The sequence below is a fragment of the Somniosus microcephalus genome, chromosome 10 (genome assembly GCF_052327205.1).
Source record: "Somniosus microcephalus isolate GS21.2 chromosome 10, FLI_Smic_1.0, whole genome shotgun sequence".
Taxonomy (NCBI): Eukaryota; Metazoa; Chordata; class Chondrichthyes; order Squaliformes; family Somniosidae; genus Somniosus; species Somniosus microcephalus.
The window spans coordinates 67,353,839-67,376,848 of NC_140996.1; the positions used below are offsets into that span (position 1 = coordinate 67,353,839).

The following is a 23,010-nucleotide window of genomic DNA, read 5'->3' on the forward strand; positions in this document are numbered from 1 at the left end:
TATTCACAATCATGAATGGTTTTGATCAAGTAAATAAGGAGAAACTGTTTTCAGTGGCAGAATGGTGGGTAACCAGAGGATACAGATTTAAGCTGATTGGCAAATGAACCAGAGGCGACGTGAGGATACCTTTCTTTAAAAATGCAGGGTGGTGGAAGCAGATTCAATAATAACATTCAAAAGGGAATTTAGATAAATACTTGAAAGGGAAAAAAACAGGGCTATGTGGAAAGAGCAAGGGAGTGAGACTAATTGGATAGTTCTACCAAAGAGCCGACACAGGCACAATGGCCTCTTCCTGTGCTGTATCATTCTATGGCTTTATTGTTCCTGGGCTAGGGAGAGAAGGGAAAATAAAAATACAACCCATGCTGCTGCTTATGATCACAGGAGTATATGTCACTATTGGGGGGACTCAGCTGTGATGCTCACCCCAGTTAAATGGCCCAATAAAACCAACCAGATTCATACATGAAGAACAGTCATGTGCCAAGGTACCAGACAGATGCCACTATCTGTGGAACCATAACCCAACACTTCTTTCATCAGGAATGTAAGGAGAATGATAAAGGAACGTAGGCACATTTTAGTCAAATCCAAAATGTGGGTGTGTTTTAAAACATACTTTTCAACTTCTATAATTTTATTCCTTAAAGCACGAGTTTCAGACAGGGCTTGGATCTATTTTCCAACCATTAAAAATAAAAAAAACTATTTGGATTTATGTAGTTCAGTAGCAGATCTCAATCACTGCATGCAATGTTACTTTGAAAAGTAGCGAATTATGTTTAAAATGAGTGCCCTTTTGCCCAGAACAAAAACTATTTATATAGCGCTTTTAACATAGTAAAACATCCCAAAATGCTTCACAGGAGTCTAATCAAACAAAATTTGACATCAAGCCACATAAGGAGGTTCGGGCAAATGACCAAAAGCTTCGTCAGAGGTAGATTTTAAGTAGCATCTTAAAGGAGGAAAGAGAGGTAGAGAGGTGAAGAAGTTTAGGGAGGAAATTCCAGAGCTTAGGACCTTGGCAGCTGAAGGCACGGCTGCCAATGGTGGAGTGATTAAAAATTAGGGATGCTCAAGAGCAAGATGACCAATTAATCTGTTTTTGGTAGTGTTAGCTGGGAGACAAATGTTAGCCAGGACAGCAACAGAATGCCAAGCAAATAGTCATTGTTCCATCAGTTTTCTAAGGATGCCTGAAAACCATCCAACACCATATTGACCGTGGACAATTCTCAGTCATCCAGGGTGGCTGCCTCTTGCATAACTATTTTAGGGCCCCTTGAGAAATTGGGCTGCCTAGTGTCTACCTTGGGTTTCCATGGCATGGTGGCATAGAAAACAGGAGCCACGCTTCATAGGAACAAGGAATATAGGAACAGGAGCAAGCCTTCAATTAGATTGTGGCTGATCTGTATCTTAACTCCATCTACCAGCCTTGGTTCCGTAACCCCCAATACCCTTGCAGGAGTCCTCCTCCCAGCTCCACAGCACTTCTGACAGCTGCAACCAGCCCCACTCCTGGCATTTACCTGCATCATAGAATGGTTACAGCATGGAAGGCGGCTATTCGGCCCGTTGAGCCAGTGCCGGCTCTCTGCTAGTCCCACTCTCCTGCCCTTTCCCCGTAGCCCTGCAAATGGTTCTCAGGTACTTATCCAACTCCCTTGTGAAAGCCACAATTGAGTCTGCCTCCACCACCCTTTCAAGCAGTGTATTCCAGATCCTGAAACACTTGCTGTGTAAAAAAGTTTTTTCTTCTGTCGCCTTTCGTTCTTTCACCTTAATTCTGTGTCCTCTCGTTCTTGACCCTTCTGCCAATGGGAACAGTTTCTCTCTATCTACTCTGTCCAGACCACTCATGATTTTGAACATTTTTATCAAATCTCTCAATCTTCTCTGCTCTATGGAGAACAATCCCAGGGCAAGCTGCCTGTGAAGGCGCAACAGATGCCAGCAGGTCATCCAGATTATTTACATGAGGCCCGAGGCCCAATTCTGGGCTGGCCTCAGGCCTCCTGGTTCAAGAGCACGTAGCAACTGCATCATTGCCTTCACAAACAAACCAGGTGCTGATGAATTTCTACCTAAAGATCGTTAATGTCCACTTCAACCAAAAAACAGTAGACAGGCCCTTGATTTCACATTTCAAAGGACAACTCCTCCAACAATGCAGTATTCCCTCAGCACATTATTATGGAGTGTCAACCTGAATTATGCGTCCAAGTCCTGGAGTAGACGGAGGAGTCCGAGCATTATAATCAAGCTTGACACTTCAGACAATGCAACACTTCCTCAGTAATGCACTGGTGGTGCCATCCTTTTGATGACATTAAACAAAGGCTCTATCTGCCTGTTCCAGTGGCCATTAAAAGTCCCATGGCATTAAGAGCAAGAATTTCACCCATGTCCTCAGACATTTCTCACTCAACCAATGCTGTACCACCAAAAACTGAACAACATCTCATGACTGTTTATGGGACCTGCTGTCCCATTTGTCTACTACTCTTCACACAAATTCACCCTTTGTGTATACTTTTGTTTTTTCCTAATGCTAAAGACAATTTGCATTTGACTCAGACTGCACACCTCCATTGTACTGTTACTCAAGGCCTCAACCAACATACTGACTGCTAGGAATTTCCAGAGATCACAACACAGAAGCTGGTGAGTATCTCAATTTAAACTTTGGAAAAAGCTATTAAATTGTGCTCCCAAGAATGTACTGTGCTCAAATACTTTGGTTTGCCATTCAAAGCTGCAAGTACACTGTTAGCACAGAACAACCAAATTGGTTCTCCAAAAAACACCTTTCAACTCCAAATAGCCAAAGTTAAGTAGGCTCAGGCTATACCAATATGTTTACTACTTTCATATTGGAGAAGATACACCAAATTTTAGGAAATTTAATTTAGGATGGGTGCAACAACAAAATTTAAGGGGAAAAATAGTGAGCTGAAGCAAACCACAGTTTTTGGCAGGAGCAAAAAGTGGAGAGAGGGTGGGGTAAAGAAACAAGGGGGAAGGGCAGGGCATGGCAGCAAACTTCCACTGCTGCTTCAAGGTTTGAATTCCATATTATTATACACACATTTACCTTCCTTTACCCAAGTATATACAATTTTTTCATCCCTTACCATTTTTAAGTTGAAGGTAAAGAGAAAGATGGTATGCCAGTTGGAGATAGGTACTTGAAGTTTATCAGTAGGTGGGGGGAGAAAAAGGAGGGCGTGGGGTTGTCACACCTCAGGTTTTGTAACAGGCAGGGAGAGGTTTGGGGGGGGGGGGGGGGGGGGGGGGGGGGGGGGGGGGGCTGGAATTTGACAGAACTCAGAAGAGATGTCCTGTATTCTGGTACCATTGTTGAGGGGGGGGGGGGGGGGGGAGCCTGTGGTTCACACAACTAAATGGGATCAAATGTAGAGTTTGACTAACTCATTCATTGGTCTGACAGCAGCAGTTGGGGTGTGGGGGGAGGGGGGAGAAAGAGAAAAATGACATAGGCCTTGGAGCACTACTTTGTAAATGTGAGATTTCTGTAAGCACTGAATTCAGTTTGGAGACTAATTCCTGTACATGTGTCGCTTACTGTCACTAAATGGAACACGGTCACTAAGTGGCACATTTACATTTTCTGATCAACAAACAGATGAAAAGCCGAGCCAGTGTGCCTGAATAGTATTCAATTCATTTACTTAAGAAATCAATCTTCTTTTGTTACTCTCTCAATAGCTTTTATTGAAAAGTTTAGTTGCAACATACTCAAATACAACCAGTTTGTATGCAAATAATTTTTAAAAACACACAAGTACTATTATTCACAGACATGATGACGAGAAAAATACATAGATGGTTTAAAATTCAAAACAAAAAGATGCAACATGTATGCAATCAGTAGTCACATGAAGTGGATGTTTTCAGACACAAAGCCTGCCTGCTTTAACTTAAAACATTTAATATACATTTTACCTGAATAAAGCTTTCAAAATGTGTCCCCTAACTTTTCTTCAAATAATTTGGAAAGACAACCAAACAAGTATTTACACACTGAAGAGAAGAATTTCCATCAGCTGGGCTGGCATAAATGCTATTGATGCATCTTGAGTATTGCATGCAGTTTTGGTCGCCTTATCTGAGGAAGGATGTTCTTGCCATGGAGGGAGTGCAGCGAAGATTCACCAGGCTGATACCTGGGATGGCAGGAATGACGTATGAGGAGAGATTGGGTCGATTGGGCTTATATTCGCTGGAGTTTAGAAGAATGAGGGGGGATCTAATTGAAACTTATAAAATTCTGACAGGACTGGACAAACTAGATGCAGGAAGGATGTTCCCAATGGTCAGGGAGTCCAGAACCAGGGGTCACAGTCTAAGGGAGAAGCCATTTAGGACAGAAATGAGGAGGAATTTCTTCACCGAGAGTGGTGAACCTGTGGAATTCTCTACCACAGAAGGCAGTAGAGGCCAATTCTTTAAATATATTCAAGAAGGAGTTGGATATATTTCTTAAGGCTAAAGGGATCAAGGGGTATGGGGAGAAAGCAGGGACAGGGTACTGAATTTGGATGACAGCCATGATCGAATTGAATGGCAGAGCAGGCTCGAGGGGCCGAATGGCCTACTCCTGCTCCTATCTTCTATGTTTCTATCCTGGGAAATTGTGAGTACTGCCCATGCTCCGATTGCAGATTGGCCTTCAGTTAAGAGTCATAACTCTCGGTAAAATTAATAAATCCAAACCCAGGCTTTGAACAAGGCTGATGTCTTCAAGTAAAAACAGACAATTCTATAGTTTTAGGTTGCTTTTTTGGACATTACATGTTTTAGTTACCAAGAAAACTGGCACACAAATATTTCAAAAAATGTTTTGTGACGGATTGGTTTATCCTCTCCTTCCTTTTATTGGTAAGTGGTCATTTGGAATTGTTTGCTGCCATAGGCCTATAGTAATATCCCCAACCACTTTCCTTACCTTTGATTTCCAGATTCTCTACTTTTTCAGTTAAATTTGCTACTGTTTTATTTTGTGCTAATCAACAATGTGATGTTACAGGAAATGCATGTGATACACAACTTATTACGGATACGGTTAAATTAGCTATGGAGCATCTCACTTATATAGGCAAGAAGGTTTGGAGGAAAAATGTGACTTATGGAAAGTTTTTGGTTTGAAGCACACTAACTTGTTGAGTGTATAGAAAGAGGCTGACAAAATATATGAAAGGATGAGGACCATGTTAATCTTTAGGATTATCATATTCCAAACAGAGATCCATTTATTCCTTGCTTGATAAGAAATTGAGTAAATCCTTTTTGGAACCCTTCCACAAGTAATTTAATTGCACTAGGTGGTAGACATATCAACATTTAATGTAACAGTTATTGTTTAATAGAGACACAGAATTCACAACTTTAACAATTAAAAGTAATTTGGTCCTCAAAAAGGTTCAAAGAAAAATTGCAGCACTGCTACAACAGTACATTTCCAACAGACACATACCTACAGCAGCATGAAAATGAGACAATGCATCTGCTAACTGTCCTGCAGCTAGTAGTTTCTTCCCCATTTCCAGGTGCTTCTCAACTTCAGCATTTATACCACCTTCTATTCCTGGAAAAACATCAACAAATATTAATTTAAAAACTGGAGTATCAGACACTTTACAAATCAATATAGGTACTTGAAAAGAAGTGATAAGGGTCCAATTCAATCAGATTGGCTGTGTCCAGGAAGGATTTTCTTCCAAGAGGAAAGGGGTGTGGGGGGGGGGGGGGGGGGGGTGGGAAGGAGGAGGAAAGAGCAGAAAGCACATAATACAAGTGTTTTTGGTAAAATATAATTGAACTAATTGGAGCCTCTGAAATATAAATTTAGATCATCACATTACAATTACAAACATAAGAAATAGGAGCAGGAGTAGGCCATTTGGCCCCTCAAGCCTGCACTGCCATTCAATAAGGTCATGGCTGATCTGATCTTGGCTTCAACTCCACTTTCCCACCCGTTCCCCATAACCCAAGATTCCCCTGAAGCTCAAATATCCGTCTATCTCTGCCTTGAATATATTTAATAACTCCACCTCCACAGCTCTCTGGGGGAAAGAATTCAAAAGATTCACAACCCTCGAAGAAATTCCTCCTCATCTCAGTTTTAAACCCCTTATTCTGAAACTATGCCCCCCAGTTCTAGATTCCCCTACGAGGGGAAACAACCTCCTTGCATCTACCCGGTCAAGCCCCCTCAGAATCTTATATGTTTCAATAAGATCACCTCTCATTCTTCTAAACGCCAATGAGTGTAGGCCCAACCTACTCAACCTTTCTTCATCTCAGGAATCAACCTGGTGAACCTCCTCTGAACTGCCTCCAATGCAAGTACAGGAAACTCTTTATCCGGCACAGACAGGACTGGCGTGGTGCCGGTTTATCAAAAAGTCCGGATTACAGAGAGGTATAGTAAAAGGGACAAGAGCCCCGTACACAGCCACAGATCCAGGCGTTCCTGTTGCATGGCAACAGGTGCAGGAATCCCGGCCACAGACCAAGCGTCCCTGTTGCACAGCAACAGGTGCAGGAACCCCGGTTTCACGGCCACAGATCCAGGAACAGCCACTAATATGAAGTAAAATTTACCTGAACCTACTCCTGAATTTTGCCGGTTAGCAGAGATTTCCGGTTATTTAGGTGCCGGTAAAGCGAGTTTCCTGTATAGACATCCTTAAATAAGGAGACCAAAGCTGTACGCAGTACTCCAGATGTGGTCTCACCAGCACCCTGTACAGTTGTAGCAAGGCTTCCCTACTTTTATACTCCATCCCCCTTGCAATGAGGGCCAACATTCCATTTGCCTTCCTAATTACTTGCTGTACCTGCATGCTAGCTTTGTGTTTCATGTACCACAGCATTTTGTAATCTCTACATTTAAATAATAATTTGCTTTTTTATTCTTCCTACCAAAGTGAATAACCTCACATTTTCCCATATTATACACCATCTGCCAAATTTTTGCCCACTCACTTAATCTATCTGTATCCCTTTGCAGACTTTGTGTCCTCCTCACAACTTGCTTTCCCACCTATCTTGTATCATCAGCAAATTCAGCTACAGTACACTCGGTCCCTTCATCCAAGTCATTAATATAGATTGTAAATAGTTGAGGCCCCAGCACTGATCCATGTGACACCCCACTAGTTACAGTATGCCAACCTGAAATTACCCATTTATCCCAACTCGGTTTCCTGTTAGTTAACCGATCCTCTATCTGTGCTAATATTACCCCGTGAACTCCTATCTTGTGCAGTAACCTTTTATGTGGCACCTTATCGAATGCCTTCTGGAAATCCAGATGCACTACATCTACTGGTTCCCCTTTATCCTCCCTGCTCATTATATCCTCAAAGAACTCTAGTAAATTTGTCAAACACAATTTCCCTTTCTTAAAACCATATTGACTCTGCTTGATTGTATTATGATTACTTCCTTCATAATGGATTCGGGCATTTTCCCAATGACTGTTAGGCTAACTGGCCTACAGTTTCCTGCTTTCTGTCTCCCCCCTTTCTTGAATAGGGGCATTACATTTGCGGTTTTCCAATCCACTGGGACCTCTCCCAAATCCAGGGAATTTTGGTAGATTACAACCAACGCATCCACTATCTCTGCAGCCACTTCTTTTAAGACCCAAGGATGCAGGCCATCAGGTCCAGTTTGCCTAGTACTTTTTCCTCTAGCGATAGTGATTGTTTTAAGTTCCTCCCTCCCTATAGCACCTTGATTGTCAATTATTATGATGCTTAAAGCTGTATGAATTTTTTAAATCCCTATGCTACAATGAAAGATACATCTTACAACAATTCTTTGAAGGAGGTATTTTCTGAATGGGATTGCCAGATTTGAAAATTGGGTAAAGATATACCAGCCACTTTGTCACATGCAATTTTCTGTTGGCGAAGAATTAGTGCCCACTGAAAAAGGACACAACTGCTGCCAACGAAATGAAGTAGTTGCGCATGTGCAGTTTCAGTGGTCTTTTTGGTTCTTTGCTAACTGAAGAAAATATTGTCGCCATTACAAAGAAAACACTTCGAGAGAAAGGAGGGGAGGGGGTGGGGAAGAGATCGCTACTGCCAAACAGAGCGGCATCAGGAAAAGAAAATCTGCACCAGCAATACTCAACAAATGTCCATTTTTATTAATTTTCTTCTCCTTTCCCTTCACGCGGAGCTCGCGCTTTAAACAAATACATCTCCACAACCCTCCCCCACCCCAGTGTAATTATTATATAGATTAATACTTAAAGCAACTCGCAATATTATACATTGAAACAACCCAGAGCGCCATTGATTCATGCGATATTAGGATATTATACATCCACAATTAAACCACCACAGATTTATGCGCAGAACGCTTCTGCGCAGCTTCTGGTCACTGGCGGCAGCAGCTTCTTGTTCGTTGGCAGTCACTCTTTAAAAAAAAAAAGGCAATTTATTTACTTTTAATTGAGAAGCAGGAACATCATTCCCTTATATTCAGGCGTGCAGGAGGTCCATTTACAATCATGCCCACATGAAATGGGCAACTAGGATTTCTATGTAATTGCAGGCAAAGGATGCTAAGGCAAGACACTTCAACCATTTTCTTCTGCTAGCATATACGAATAAGCCCTTCATCAAATGTTCCAACTTTTTTGTCCAAACACCAATATGAATCACTCGAGAGCGTGAGAGCGAGCGAGCGCGAGCGAGAGAGAGAAGGGGGAAAAAGTGAAAAAACAGAAAAGAGATTTGCATTTATATAGCGCTTTTTTAAGACCACCGGACGTCTCTTCACAGTCAGTCAATGAAGTACTTCTGTTGTTATACGGGGGGGGGGGGGGGGGGGGGGTGTTCGGGGTCAGGGGAGGCAAGGGGAAAGGGGGGAGGAAATTAAACTAAACACAAGGTGCTCTTGTTCACGCACTGGCACTTGAACACTCACCACTGCAGAGGAGAATATAATTTGTTTTGGCAGACTACAAGGATTCCTATTTCCAGCAGAAGCCAAGATGAATTGCGAATTGCTGACTAAAACCAATGTTGGGTGCTTCCAAAGAAACACCCCAGTAACACACTTTCAATTAGCACTGCATGAAAGAAGGGATGTCAGGGCATCACTCCATAATCAGCTAAGACACCACTATCCATACCTGCAAACCTAGACACCTCCCTGGCAATGCTTCCTACATTACATAATTAGATAAAGTTAATTAAATAAATAAGGAATAAAAAGCTAGCATCAGTAATGGTGTCCATGCAACTATTGGACTGTCGTAAAAACGCATCTAGTTCACTAATGTCCTTTAGGGAAGGAAATCTGCCGTCCTTACCCAGTCTGGCCTGTGTGTAACTCCAGATCCACAGCAATGTGTCGAACTCTTCACTACCATTCGAAATGGTCTAGCAAGAGCCACTCAGTTGCATCAAGCCGCTAGGAAAAACATTGAGAATAAAACCAGATAGACCACCCAGCATCGAACTGGGCACCGGATTCGGACATGGCAAAGGCACACCCAGCCCAGTCGATCCTGCAAAGTCCTCCTCACTAACATCTGGGGACTTGTGCCAAAATTGGGAGAGCTATCCCACAGACTCGTCATGCACACAGAATCATACCTTTCAGCCAACATTCCAGACTCCTCTATCACAATTCCTGGGTATCTCCTGTCTCACCGGCAGGTCAGATCCACCAGAGGTGGCAGCACAGTGGTATACAGTAAGGAAGGAGTAGCCCTAGGTGTCCTCAACATAGGGTCTGGAACCCATGAGTCTCATGGCATCAGATCAAGCATGGGCAAGGAAACCTCCTGCAGATTACCACTACCACCCTCCCTCAGCTGATGAATCAGTATTCCTCCACTTGGAAGAAGCAAGAGGGCAGCAAGGGCACAAAATGTACTCCTGGTTGGGGGGATATCAATGTCCATCACCAAAATGGTAGCACCATGACTGACTGAGCTGCACTGCAGCAACTCGCCAAGGCTTCTTCGACAGCACCTCACAAACCCGCGACCTTCCACCTAGAAGGACAAGGGCAGCAGGCACATGGGAGCACAAACACCTCCAAGTTCCCCTCCAAATCACACACCATCCTGACTTAGAAGTATATCACCGATCTTTCATCGTCGCTGGGTCAAAATCCTGGAACTCCCTACCTAACAGCACTGTGGGAGTACATTCACCACACTGACTGCAGCAGTTCAAGAAGGCGGCTCACTACCACCTTCGAGGGCAATTAGGGATGGGCAATAAATGCTGGCCTTGCCAGCGATGCCCACATCCGAGAAACGAATTTTTAAAAATGACCAAGTCCTGAGAACATAGCTGCCAGACTGAGCCTGCAGCAGAACCAATGAGAAAAACCTACTTGGCCTAGTCATCACCAATCTACCCGTCACAGATGAATCTGCCCATGACAGGAGTGATAGGAGTGACCACCACACAGTATTTGAAGAGACGAAGTCCCGTCTTCACACAGAGGACACCCTCCATCATGTTGTGTGGCACTATTACCGTGCTAAATAGGATAGATTTAGAACAGATCTAGCAGCTCAAAACTGGGCATCCATGAGACGCTGTGGGCCTTCAGCAGCAGCATTGTATACCACCACAATCTGTAACCTCATGGCCCAGCATATCCCTCGCTCTACTATTACCATCAAGCCAGAGGACAAACCCTGGTTAATGAAGCGTGTAGAAGAGCATGCCAGGAGCAGCACCAAGCGTACTTAAAAATGAAGTGCCAATCTGGTGAAGCTACAACACAGGACTACATGCATGCTAAACAGTGCAGCATGCTATAGAAAAATGCTAAGCGATCCCACAACCAACAGATCAGATCAAAGTTCTGCAATCCTGCCACATCCAGTCATGAATGGTGATGGACAATTAAACAATGAACGGGAGGAGGATGCTCCTGAATGATGGCGGATCCCTGCACGAGTGCAAAAGACAAGGCTAAAGCGTTTGCAACCATCTTCAGCCAGAAGTACCGAGTGAAGACCCCACCATCACAAAAGCCAATCTTCAGCCAATTAGATTCACTCAATGCAATACAAAATGGATACAGCAAAGGTTATGGGCCTCGACAACACCCGGCCATAGTGCTGAAGACTTGTGCTCCAGAACTAGCCACGCCTCTAGCCAAGCTGTTCCAGTACTGCTACAACACTGGCATCTACCAGACAGTGATAAATTGCCCAGGTATGTCCTGTCCACAAAAGCAGGACAAATCCAATCCGGCCAATTACCACCCCATCAGTCTTCTCTCAATTGATGGAAAGTGTCGTCGACAGCACTATCAAATGGCACTTACTCACCAATAACCTGCTCACCAATGTTCAGTTTGGGTTCTGCTAAGACCACTTGGCTCTAGACCTCATTACAGCTTTGGTCCAAACATGTACAAAAGAGGTGACAGGAGAGTTACTGCCCTTGACATCAACTGATGTGTCATGTGGTGAGATTCACAATTTTGTTTTGATGGCTCTTTGGTTTCAGACAATTCTTACTCCAGGATGTTGCTTTCAAAGCTTTTGCTTGCCTGTTAAAAATCTTTGAAAAAACATTTGTCGATTGAAACTAGTTTCCTGAACCTTTCATAATTATTTTTAATCTTATTGTGATGCTAGTCCCCAGCCTTTTAAAATTTCACTGATGCACAATTTTCTGTCCAACCACAAGTGTGTCCTTGCACACATCTAAATTTGCACCTGGAGCTATGCACACTTGCGTCAGTGAACAGACCTCAGAAAATTGGATTTAAAGGCCCTGGGTATCCTCCATGTTCGCGCCTAGATACACCTGTAATCTGGCTACAAACCAATTACGTGACTTAAAAGAGCGTGCAATTTTGGGCGCAAGCGAGTTATACAGAATTTTGGATATGCCCAAGTCTTCGATTTTTTCCATCCATCAAACCTTCCATCTGATCAAATCTCCGCCCACAAAATTGACCACGCCTCCAACTCTCAAACACTTGTATCCTCCAATTGCGTTTGATCGTGGGTGATCTCAACATTATGACCAGGTGTTCAGGCGCAGTAGGAAACAAAGTAAAATTTTCTGGTCATTTAATTTAAATTTTGTGTGTTTTTAATGTATCGGCATGGAGACCTGCTCTGTATTTTCTGTTTCTTTTAATGCATTTTTATGGCATACATTTAAGTCACATTAAAAATTGAAAAGCATTACTATAGTAATCTCGAATGCAATGCTTAAGTTATCCGCCAGAGGGAGACAAATGCTAAGGGATTATATTTACTAGTATTAAGGTAACATTGCATTATGGGTAGAATGACTCATAGGATCCTCCATCTTGGATGCATCGTGCAGTAAGAATTAGAAGTGCATGCCTGTAGCTACAAGAGCTATGTTCTCTCCTAAACTGTGTAATTAAAAAGATAAGTTTTGGGTTCCTGAAGTCTCACTTATATCAGTTATTGGACCTTACACTCGGATATAACATTTGGCGATGAGGATTAACAGATCTCAACTTGAAGGGAAAATACAAGATCACTGCATCTGAATGATGGCTACTCGAGTAGGAGAGATTTCTGCTTTTGATGTTCAAAAACAAACCTGGGAAGAGTACTGAGAGTTGCTGGAGCATTTCTTTGTGGCAAATGATATTGTTGATGTGGGAAAAAGGAGAGCTATTTTGCTCACTTCCGTGGGAAGTCTGACGTATAGTTTGCCGAGAAACTTATGCAGTCCTAATAAGCTCATTTACTGAATTAGTGGATTTGCTGAAGGATCATTTCAATCCCAGACCGAGTGAGATTGTACAGCGTTTCAAATTTAATTCACGGAACAAGAAACCGGGAGAGTCTGTATTGGATTATGTAGCGGTGTTGAGAAAACTGGCACATCATTGCAATTACAGGAACAGTTTGAAAGACATGCTGAGAGATAGGCTGGTTTGCAGGATAATGGATGCTCGAATGCAGAGGAGATTATTGTCCGAGACTGGGCTTACGTATGAAAAAGCATTGGAACTTGCTCAATTAATAGAGACAGCTAACCGTGATGTACAAGAAATACAAGGTTCAGACTGGTCTACTACAAAGCAAGTTGGAAGTCAGTTTATTGTGCACAAGTTAAATATGGGTCCGAAATCACAACGTGAGCATGTAAAAGCACGTTATAGATGCAATGGCGATCACCTGGCAAGGGAATGCAGGTTTCTGGAGGAAAAGTGCCACAAGTGTGGGAAAAAAGGACATATAAAACGTGCATGCAGGGCAAAAGCCCCTGAAAAGGAATACAAACCAAAAGGGGGAGAAAAGCAAAACCTAGTAAGAGAAGTGAAAAAACAGGGAGCACATCACATCAGTGGAGAAGCTGAGAAAGAAGACGATGTGTTCATAATGCAGTTTGGTAGAGGACATTCCTAAAGTGGATCCTATCACTTTGCAACCGATAGTAAATGACACTATGGTCAACTTTGAGGTGGATACTGGATGTGGTTTTACCATAATGAACAGGGAGGAATACTCAAAATTGTGGAACCGTGCAAAAGTTCCAGAGTTAAAATCTTGCTCTATGAAGCTTAAAACCTATACCGGTGAACGAGTGGCAACATTGGGTACAGCTATTGTAACTGAAACACAGGGACACCGTGGAACAGCTACCTGTAGTTGTAGTATCGGGTTCTGGACCAAACTTGTTAGGTCGGGGCTGGATACAAGAACTTAAATTAGATTGGGGAGCAATAAATCAACTAGAGGGAGGCAAACAATTGTCTTTGCAAGACATGTTGATTGAATATGAGAATGTGTTCAAGGAAGAACTTGGAATATTTAATGGCCCCCCAGCTAAGATTTATGTCGACAAGGAGGCACTGCCAAGGTTTTTTAAACAACGACCTGTGCCGTATGCCATGAAACCGAAGGTAGAGGCCGAGCTTGATCGTCTATTGAGAGAGAACATTCTGGAACCCGTAAAATGTTCAGAATGGGCAGCTCCCATTGTACCTGTTTTAGTCATAGAGTCATAGAGTTATACAGCACGGATAGGGGCCCTTCGGCCCATCGTGTCCGCGCCGGCCATCAAGCCCTGTCTAATCTGATCCCATATTCCAGCATTTGGTCCGTAGCCTTGTATGCTATGGCATTTCAAGTGCTCATCCAAATGCTTCTTGAATGTTGAGGGTTCCAGCCTCCACAACCCTTTCAGGCAGTGAGTTCCAGACTCCAACCACCCTCTGGGTGAAAAAGTTCTCTCTCAAATCCCCTCTAAACCTCCCGCCCTTTACCTTGAATCTATGCCCCCTAGTTATTGACCCTTCTACTAAGGGAAAAAGCTCCTTAGTATCCATCCTATCTATGCCCCTCATAATTTTGTACACCTCAATCATGTCCCCCCTCAGCCTCCTCTGCTCCAAGGAAAACAAACCCAATCTGCCCAGTCTCTCTTCATAGCTGAAGCGCTCCAGCCCTGGTAACATCCTGGTGAATCTCCTCTGCACCCTCTCTAAAGCTATCACATCCTTCCTGTAGTGTGGCGACCAGAACTGCACACAGTATTCCAGCTGTGGCCTAACCAGTGTTTTATGCAGCTCCATCATAACCTCCTTGCTCTTATATTCTATGCCTCGGCTAATGAAGGCAAGTATCCCATATGCCTTTTTTACCACCTTATCCGCCGCCTTCAGGGATCTGTGTACTTGCACACCCAGATCCCTCTGACCCTCCGTCTTGCCTAGGGTCTTACCATTCATTGTGTATTCCCTTGCCTTGTTAGTCCCCCCAAAGTGCATCACCTCACACTTTTCTGGGTTAAATTCCATTTGCCACTGTTCCGCCCATCTGACCAACCCATCTATATCGTCCTGCAGACTGAGACTACCCTCCTCGCTATTTACCACCCTACCAATTTTTGTATCATCCACGAACTTACTGATCATACCTTTTACATTCATATCCAAGTCATTAATGTAGACCACAAACAGCAAGGGACCCAGCACCGATCCCTGTGGTACCCCACTGGCCACAGGCTTCCAGTCACAAAAACAACCTTCGACCATCACCCTCTGCCTTCTGCCACTAAGCCAGTTTTGTATCTAATGTGCCATGGCACCCTGGATTCCATGGGCTCTTACCTTCTTGACCAGTCTCTTATGCGGGACTTTATCGAAGGCCTTACTGAAATCCATGTATACCATATCCACTGCGTTACCCTCATCCACACACCTAGACACCCCCTGAAAAAATTCAATCAAATTAGTCAGACATGATCTTCCCTTGACAAAGCCATGTTGACTATCCCTGATTAATCCTTGCCTCTCCAAGTGGAGACTAATTTTGTCCCTCAGAATTTTTTCCAATAATTTTCCTACCACTGATGTTAGGCTCACTGGCCTGTAGTTCCCCGGTTTTTCCCTACTCCCCTTCTTGAATAATGGTACTACATTAGTGGTTCTCCAGTCCTCTGGCACATCCCCTGTGGCCAGAGAGGTTCTGAATATATGTGTTAGAGCCCCCGCAATCTCTTCCTTTGCCTCACAGCAGCCTGGGATACATTTCGTCCGGGCCTGGGGATTTATCCATTTTTAGGCCTGCTAAAACCACCAATACCTCCTCCCTCTCGATGTTAATATGTTCGAGCATATCACAGTCCCCCCCGCCCTATTTCTATGTCTACATCATCCCTCTCCATAGTGAAAACAGATGCAAAAAATTCATTTAGAACCCCTCCTACATCTTCCGGCTCCACACAGATTGCCACTTTTGTCCCTAATGGGCCCTATTTTTTCCCTAGTTACCCTTAATATACTTATAAAACATCTTAGGATTTTCCTTTATTTTGCTCGCCAGTGTTATTTCATGGCCCCTCCTTGATCTCCTAATTTCTTTTTTAAGTATCCCCCTGCACTTTTTGTACTCCTCTAGGGCTTCCTCCGTCTTTAGCCTTTTGTATCTGCCAAAAGCCCTCTTTTTCTAATCCATTCTTGTATATCCCCTGACATCCAAGGTTCCCTGTGGTTTTTGGAACCACCCTTGACTTTTACAGGAACATGTTGCCATTGTATGATCTCAATCTCCCTTCTGAAAGCCTCCCATTGCTCCGATGCGGATTTTCCTACAAGTAGCTGATCCCAGTCCATTTTGGCCAGATCCTGCCTTATCCTATTAAAACCAGACAATTCGGTAAGAATCTGTGGAGATTATAAATTGACTGTAAATAGGGTGTCTAAACTTGAACAGTATCCTATTCCTAAAACTGAGGATCTTTTTGCAAACCTGGCTGGAGGGAAGAAATTCACAAAGCTGGATATGAGTCATGCATACTTGCAATTACACTAGATGAGGAATCCAAGAAGTATGTAACCATAAATACACACAAGGGTTTGTTTACCTATAACCGCTTGCCATTTGGTGTCCCATCTAGTCCAGCTATCTTCCAGAGAACTATTGAGGGTGTACTGCAAGGGATTCCACGTTTCGATCTATCTGGATGATATTCTGGTGACGGGAAGAACCGACCAGGAGCATCTGAGCACTCTGAGGTACTTCAAAGATTGGATAAGACTGGGTTACGGCTCGAGGAGTAAGTGTACTTTCTTGGGGAATGAGGCCGTGTTCCTGGGACACAGAGTGGACGCCACCGGGCTCCATCCAATCAAGGAGAAGGTACAAGCACTGCAGGAGGCCCCAGATCCTACAAATGTGACTGAGTTAAAAGCTTACCTGGGACTGCTAAACTATTATAACAGGTTTTTACCAAACTTGTCAACAGTGTTCACAAACTACTGCGCAAGGAGACACAGTGGCAGTGGGAGGAGGAACAGAGGGTTTCATTTGAACAGTCCAAGAAACTGATGCTATCCTCAGATGTGCTGGTTCACTACAATGCAGAGAAAGACATCATTCTCTCTTGTGATGCTTCACCTTACGGGGTGGGGGCAGTTCTTTCACTCTGTATGGAAGATTGAACTGAAAGACCGATCGGGTTTATGTCTCGAACTCTGACCCCAGCGGAAAAAAACTATTCCCAGTTAGATAAAGAGGGATTAGCAGTAATGTTTCGTTTAGAGGTTTCGCAAATACATATATGGCAGGAAATTCACCATATGCACCGATCATAAACCTCTTCTATCTCTTTTTAATGAGATGAAAGCAGTACCACAGATGGTGTCACCCCGAATCCAGAGATGGGCAGTGATGTTGCGGGCATACGAGTATGTCATCATTTACAAAGCGGGCAAGTACCATGGGAACGCAGATGCCTTGAGCCGTCTTCCACTACCAGGTACACCTATCCGTGCAGCTCCAGAGGACAGGGTTTTGATGTTGGAGGACACGGACACTCCAATTGTGACCGCAGAACCAGTAAGGACTTGGACTGGTAAGGATCCAGTACTGTCTAGAGTCCGAGAATATGTAATGAGGGGTTGGCCACAACATCCGGAAGGGACTGATTTCACACCTTAGTGTCAGGAAAACAGAGCTGGGTGCGCAGGATGGTTGCGTGTTGTGGGGAGCTCGAGTGATTATTCCACAGCCAGCACGACAGTCTATCCTAGTGCAACTACATCAGTGTCATCCTGGAGTTTCGCGTATGAAAGCATTGGCAAAGAGTTACTTGTGGTGGCCAAAGCTAGATGAGGAGATAGAACATCTAGTCAAGACATGCAGCACTTGTCAAGAACACAGGAAGGCACCGGCAGCGGCTCCACCCCTGGGAGTGGCTGGATAAACCATGGAGGAGATTATATGCAGGTCCATTCATGGGAAAGGTGTTCCTCAATCATTGATGCACATTCCAAATGGATGGATGTGTATCCTGTAAATTCTGCTTCATCTACTGTTACTATAGACTGCCTGCATAGGAGTTTTAGTAATCAAGGAATACCAGAGATCGTAGTAAGTGACAATGCCACGTGTTTTGTGAGTACAGAAACAAAAGAGTTCATGAGAAACAATGGCATAGTGCACGTGACTTCAGCTCCATATCATCCGTCTTCAAATGGACTTGCGGAGAGAGCCGTACAAACATTTAAGGAGATGATGAAAAGAGTGCGGAAGGGAGTTTGGCAGCAAAAGTGTCAAGAGTTCTGTTCAGCTACAGAATAACACCTCAATCTACCACAGGACTCTCTCCTGCTGAGTTATTGTTAGGACGTCGACTGCGCTCCACTCTTGACCTGGTTCACCCAGACCTAAAAAGGAAGGTGGAAAACCAACAAATCAAACAAAAGGAGAACCATGACAAAAGGACCAAGAGCTGCAGTTTTGGAGAAGGAGATGCAGTCCTTACCAGAAATTTCAGTTATGGTCCAAAATGAATTCCTGGCGTCACAGACTCAATGACCGGTCCAGTTTCATATACTGGTCATGTTGGGAACTGGTCAGGTAGTACGCAGACATGTGGATCAGATACTGACCAGACAAAGGGAAATCGAACTGGAGGTTCTAGAGGAAATGTTGGAGGACAAGTTGGCCCCCAGTTTCCAAATGCCTTGGTGGTACCAACACCACGAACAGAGACAATTATACCTGGACCCCTTCATCAAGAGGAAACCATCGTAGCAGAGTCAGATACTCTGAGTACTGCTCAGGAGCAGCAGGTGGCTCTACCACAACCAAGCAGGGACTTGACTAAGACATTCAACAAAGTCTCACAAGCCACCAGAGAGATTGATCACGACCTGCTAGATTCGTTCAGGATGGACTATTGTTAAAGAATGTTGTTAAGAATTATTGTAACTTAAGAGGGCAGGGGGGTGGGGGGGGATATCGTAATCTCAAATGCAATGCTTAAATTATCCACAAGAGGGAGACAAATGCTAAGGGATTATATTTACTAGTATTAAGGTAACATTGCATTATGGGTAGAATGACTCATAGGATCCTCCATCTTGGATGCATCGTGCAGTAAGAATTAGAAGTGCATGCCTGTAGCTGTAAGAGCTATGTTCTCTCCTAAACTGTGTAATTAAAAAGATAAGTTTTGGGTTCCTGAAGTCTCACTTATATCAGTTATTGGACCTTACACTCGGATATAACAATTACTGATTGTAGGTTTTTAAACATGCTGTGCCTGAATGATGGTTAAATGAGTTGAAACTTAAATTTTAAGACTCAGAAGAAATATACTGTTGTGGGCTCAGCGTTTCCTTGGCCCCCGATTTATGCTTATTTTAAGTTCAGGTGTATTCTAATGAGATTGGGAGGATACTTGGGCATTTTCTGACATCAGATCAAACTTCAGGGTTGCAGCCACAGCAGAAACTCCAGGCCAAATAGTTCACAATTGTGTCATTGGTTAGAAACGTATTTTGAGTGTAAACTGCAACCATAATTGGAAAATCTAAGCTTGAGAGTTCAAGAAACTAGTTTCAAAAGTAATTTTTCAAAAATCATTTGTCTAACAGGTAAGCAAAAGCTTTGAAAACAACATCCTAGAATAAGGATTGGCTGAAACTAGCAAACCATAAAAAGTACTGAATTATAACATCTGCAAATGTTCAGGAGATATAAATAAACTGGAGCTGCCTTACATGGTAGAGGAGATCCAGTTACACTAACAGGGTAACCCTTATAAATTCTATTAATTACTATAAACCATGACAGCAAAGTGCCAAATCAAAATATGATTTAGGAGAAAAGTAGGGAGACTATTAGGTAGGTAATAAATAGGCCTGACCTCTTTCTCGCTCTGTCTCTGCCCACCGCCCAGCATTATTTTCAAATATTGAGGTATATCCAACAGGCATCACTCATTCCTAATGTTGTGTACAAAAGAAATTCTACTGAAAACAATTAGAAAGAGTGCACCAAAAGAAACAAAAGTAATTTTAATCTATCTACACACAAAAAACTCCTTTACCAGATCTCAAATGCATTACCCAAATCTATTTCCTCCTTGTGCCACGGTACTGCAAGCCTTCCTCCCCTTATTAAAGGGGAGGGGCCTGACGCAGCATGTCCCGGCGCCCAGCTGGGCCACTAGGGATCGCGAGTGCCGGCAAACAAGCCCGGCACTCAAGAGAAGAACCGGGCTCAAAGAGAGCAGCCGGCACCCAGCAGGGAGTTTGGGGGGGGGGGGGGGGGGGGGGGGTGCATCATGGGGGCCGGGGACAGCAATGGGGGCAGGCAGCAAAAATGGCCACCCGCCAGCTCCCCTTTAACTAGCGCCGTCCCAGCAGCAGGTAAGCCCCCGGTGGACATGGCGCCACCCAATATTACAGCCGGGGCGCGAGCAGGGCGCTGCGCATGGCGATGACATCAGCGCCGCGCTAACCTCCTGCTGAATTTCACGGGAGGCGGTAGCGGCGCCGCGCCCAGGCGCTAGTTGATTTGCACCCCATTAGCATGGGAGGCACAAATCAACCGAATTTAGCCCCCTAAATGTTTTCCTTTTAACAATGTTCCAAAAAAATGTTTTACCAAGAATATAAAAATCAAACTATGAATCTCACCATATGACACACAAGTGACAAAGTTGGGACTAGTTGTATGAACATGGCATCACAAAGAACCTTGCAACCTCCCTCTGCTGACAGCTGCAAGATTCCTACCTGAAACAAGTATGCCTTGCCTGAATCCATTTCCTACAAAGCACAAAATTTGGCATTAAACTGATAACCAGTGTGGCAGGTTAGGTTAGGTTAGAATAACTTGAATTTACCCTGCATTCAGCCATACTGGGTTAGAGTTTCCACTTTGGGTGCAATCAGCAATTCCGGCACAAATTACACCCGTTTTGTAAAGTGTTCCCCACCCACCCCCCGAGTTTCCACTTAAACCCATTTGCAGATCACCGAACCCAAAAATCGGCCATGAACCAGTGTAATCGGGCAGTGTTTTAAAAAGTAATTAAAAAAATTCTTTACAAAATATTCCTTTATATTTAAGAGTGGTAACTTGGGAAAATTTGATTAATACAGCTGAAAATGGGGTTCACACAAAAAAATAAGCATTTTAAATCAGTGTCAATCCACCACCTGTGAGTGTACCAGCAGACTGAAACCAATACAAGTCAAGTTGCCAGCACTAAAGGTTTAAAGATTTTAAATAACTGAAAATGACTTAGAAAATATACAAAACTATTTTCTAGTTAGATTGGGGTATAAGTAGTCAGTTCCTTAGTAAATATTTTTTTTAAATTTCAGTCAAAACCTTTCAAAAAGGTGTCCTTGCACCCAAAAGATCCAGCTTAATTTTTGGAGCCTCCTCAAAGGCTTGCAAACGAGCGCAACTAGTGGAAACTTCGAATGGTGATTAATTTACCCTGGGGAAGCAGTCAGTTTTGTCGGCGAGGGCCTGCTTCTAGCGCCATGTTTTTAAAATTAGCACAAAAGATTGTGGAAACTCGCGTTGCACTGAAAATTCCGTGATCTTGTGCTGGTTACACCAATATTGAGCTAACTGCGCCAAAAAAGCCAACGCAAATCGAGCGGAAACTCCGGTCACGGTGTTTAAATTGTGAATGCTTGACACTGATTAGTGCTCAAAGTATAATGCATCCAAATGACCACAAAAAATAATCGGATTTAAAAGGTTATGGCAGATAGATTAACAGGTTACAGTCAAGAAAGCGACTTTTCAAAATCTATTTCAAATTTTCTTTGCTGCAACTTCTGATACTAATGAAATTTCGAACAAGGCACTCTAAAAGAGCACTAGTGATTATTAAAGTGAATCATTTATTTGTAAAGCTTTAGGAGGTACCCCGAAAATGATGTTTGTTATGCAGTAGAAGTCAGATGTGTGCAATTATCTATTCTGAACTAATCAAGTCATTCTGGTACAAATTTATCAGTGCATAACATATCCAAAACATCAGTCCACAAGATTTGTTCTTCAGAAAAACAGTCAGGATTATTGCAATGTTTGGTTTGGTTATGACTAGAGAAATTAATTTGAGATTATAAAATGCATCTGATATTTCAATTTCATGAGGCCAACAGAACTTAATGGGAACAAATGTTTAATTCACAAATTATTTTTACTCTAAGGGTACACCCTTTTCTGCTTTACACTCCAGTTTGTATTTTTCTTTAAAACTGGATGGCAAAATATTCATATTTTGCACCAATAACTAGATTAAACTTCTGCCTTGCATCCAATTCTACTTATACATTAGCGTGTACAAGTGTCACATGGTTATCTTATGTCTCTTATGTCACTGCAGTGCAATACATGATGTGTACCAGCAGACTGAAACCAATGCAAGTCAAGTTGCCAGTACTAAAGGTTTAAAGATAATTCAGACAGTCTACTGACAAGTCTGAAGTGCCCAATGATTAAAAAAAACTATTGTTCTTTCATAATATTAAAAATTTCACCGGCAGTTGGAGCACAACAACCAGGTGGACAAGAGGGTAATACAACACAAGTGTAGATTTTGGCAAGAACAATAAGGTCACAGATTACTTAGAAAATAAGAATCTAAATGGGGTAGAATAGAAAAAGGAGTACAAATACACAAATCATTAAAAGTTGCGACGTAGGTTGCGGGATTTTTTTTTTATTATAAAGAGGCCAGTGTCGGGAGGAGCAGAGAGCACAGTGAGTACTTAAACTCACTTTCACAGGCTTACCAATCTCAGACCGGCGGCGGCGTTCCGGAGCCACGGCACGATTCAAAAAGTGACGCGGGCAAGAGGAAACAGCTGATTAGAGTAGTATAAATACTCACCCATAGTTTGACAGTTAGTTTATAAAATATAGGTGGTCCTAATTTTTGTGGTTATACAGGAAACTTTCATTTAAACAGCAGTTAAATATCCGGACCGCTCTATCCACTGGCAAAATTCAGGAGTCGGTTCAGATAACTTTTTTTTACTTTTAATTATTTTTTTCACTCATTTGTGGCCGTGCAAGCGTCTAGCTGAAGCAGTTGCTAAGCTACAGAGACGCTTGCAAGCTGAGCCAATTGTTTTGAAGCTGTTGGCAACAGGGTTTGTTGCTTTAGATGGAGCTCAGAAGCTCTGTATATTTTAACTATAGCGCTCGGTTCT

The 23,010-nt window shown here is 43.1% G+C and overlaps 1 protein-coding gene across 2 annotated transcripts in view; it reads right to left on the minus strand.

Annotated features, from left to right (window-relative positions):
* dnajc3a (DnaJ (Hsp40) homolog, subfamily C, member 3a) overlaps nt 1-23,010 on the minus strand; it is a 132,336-nt gene that overhangs the window by 94,121 nt on the left and 15,205 nt on the right. For both annotated transcript variants that reach the window (XM_085998579.1, XM_085998581.1), the window contains exon 2: nt 5,510-5,620. In XM_085998579.1, coding sequence (XP_085854705.1) covers nt 5,510-5,620 — 111 coding nt within the window. The remainder of the gene's footprint in view (nt 1-5,509; nt 5,621-23,010) is intronic.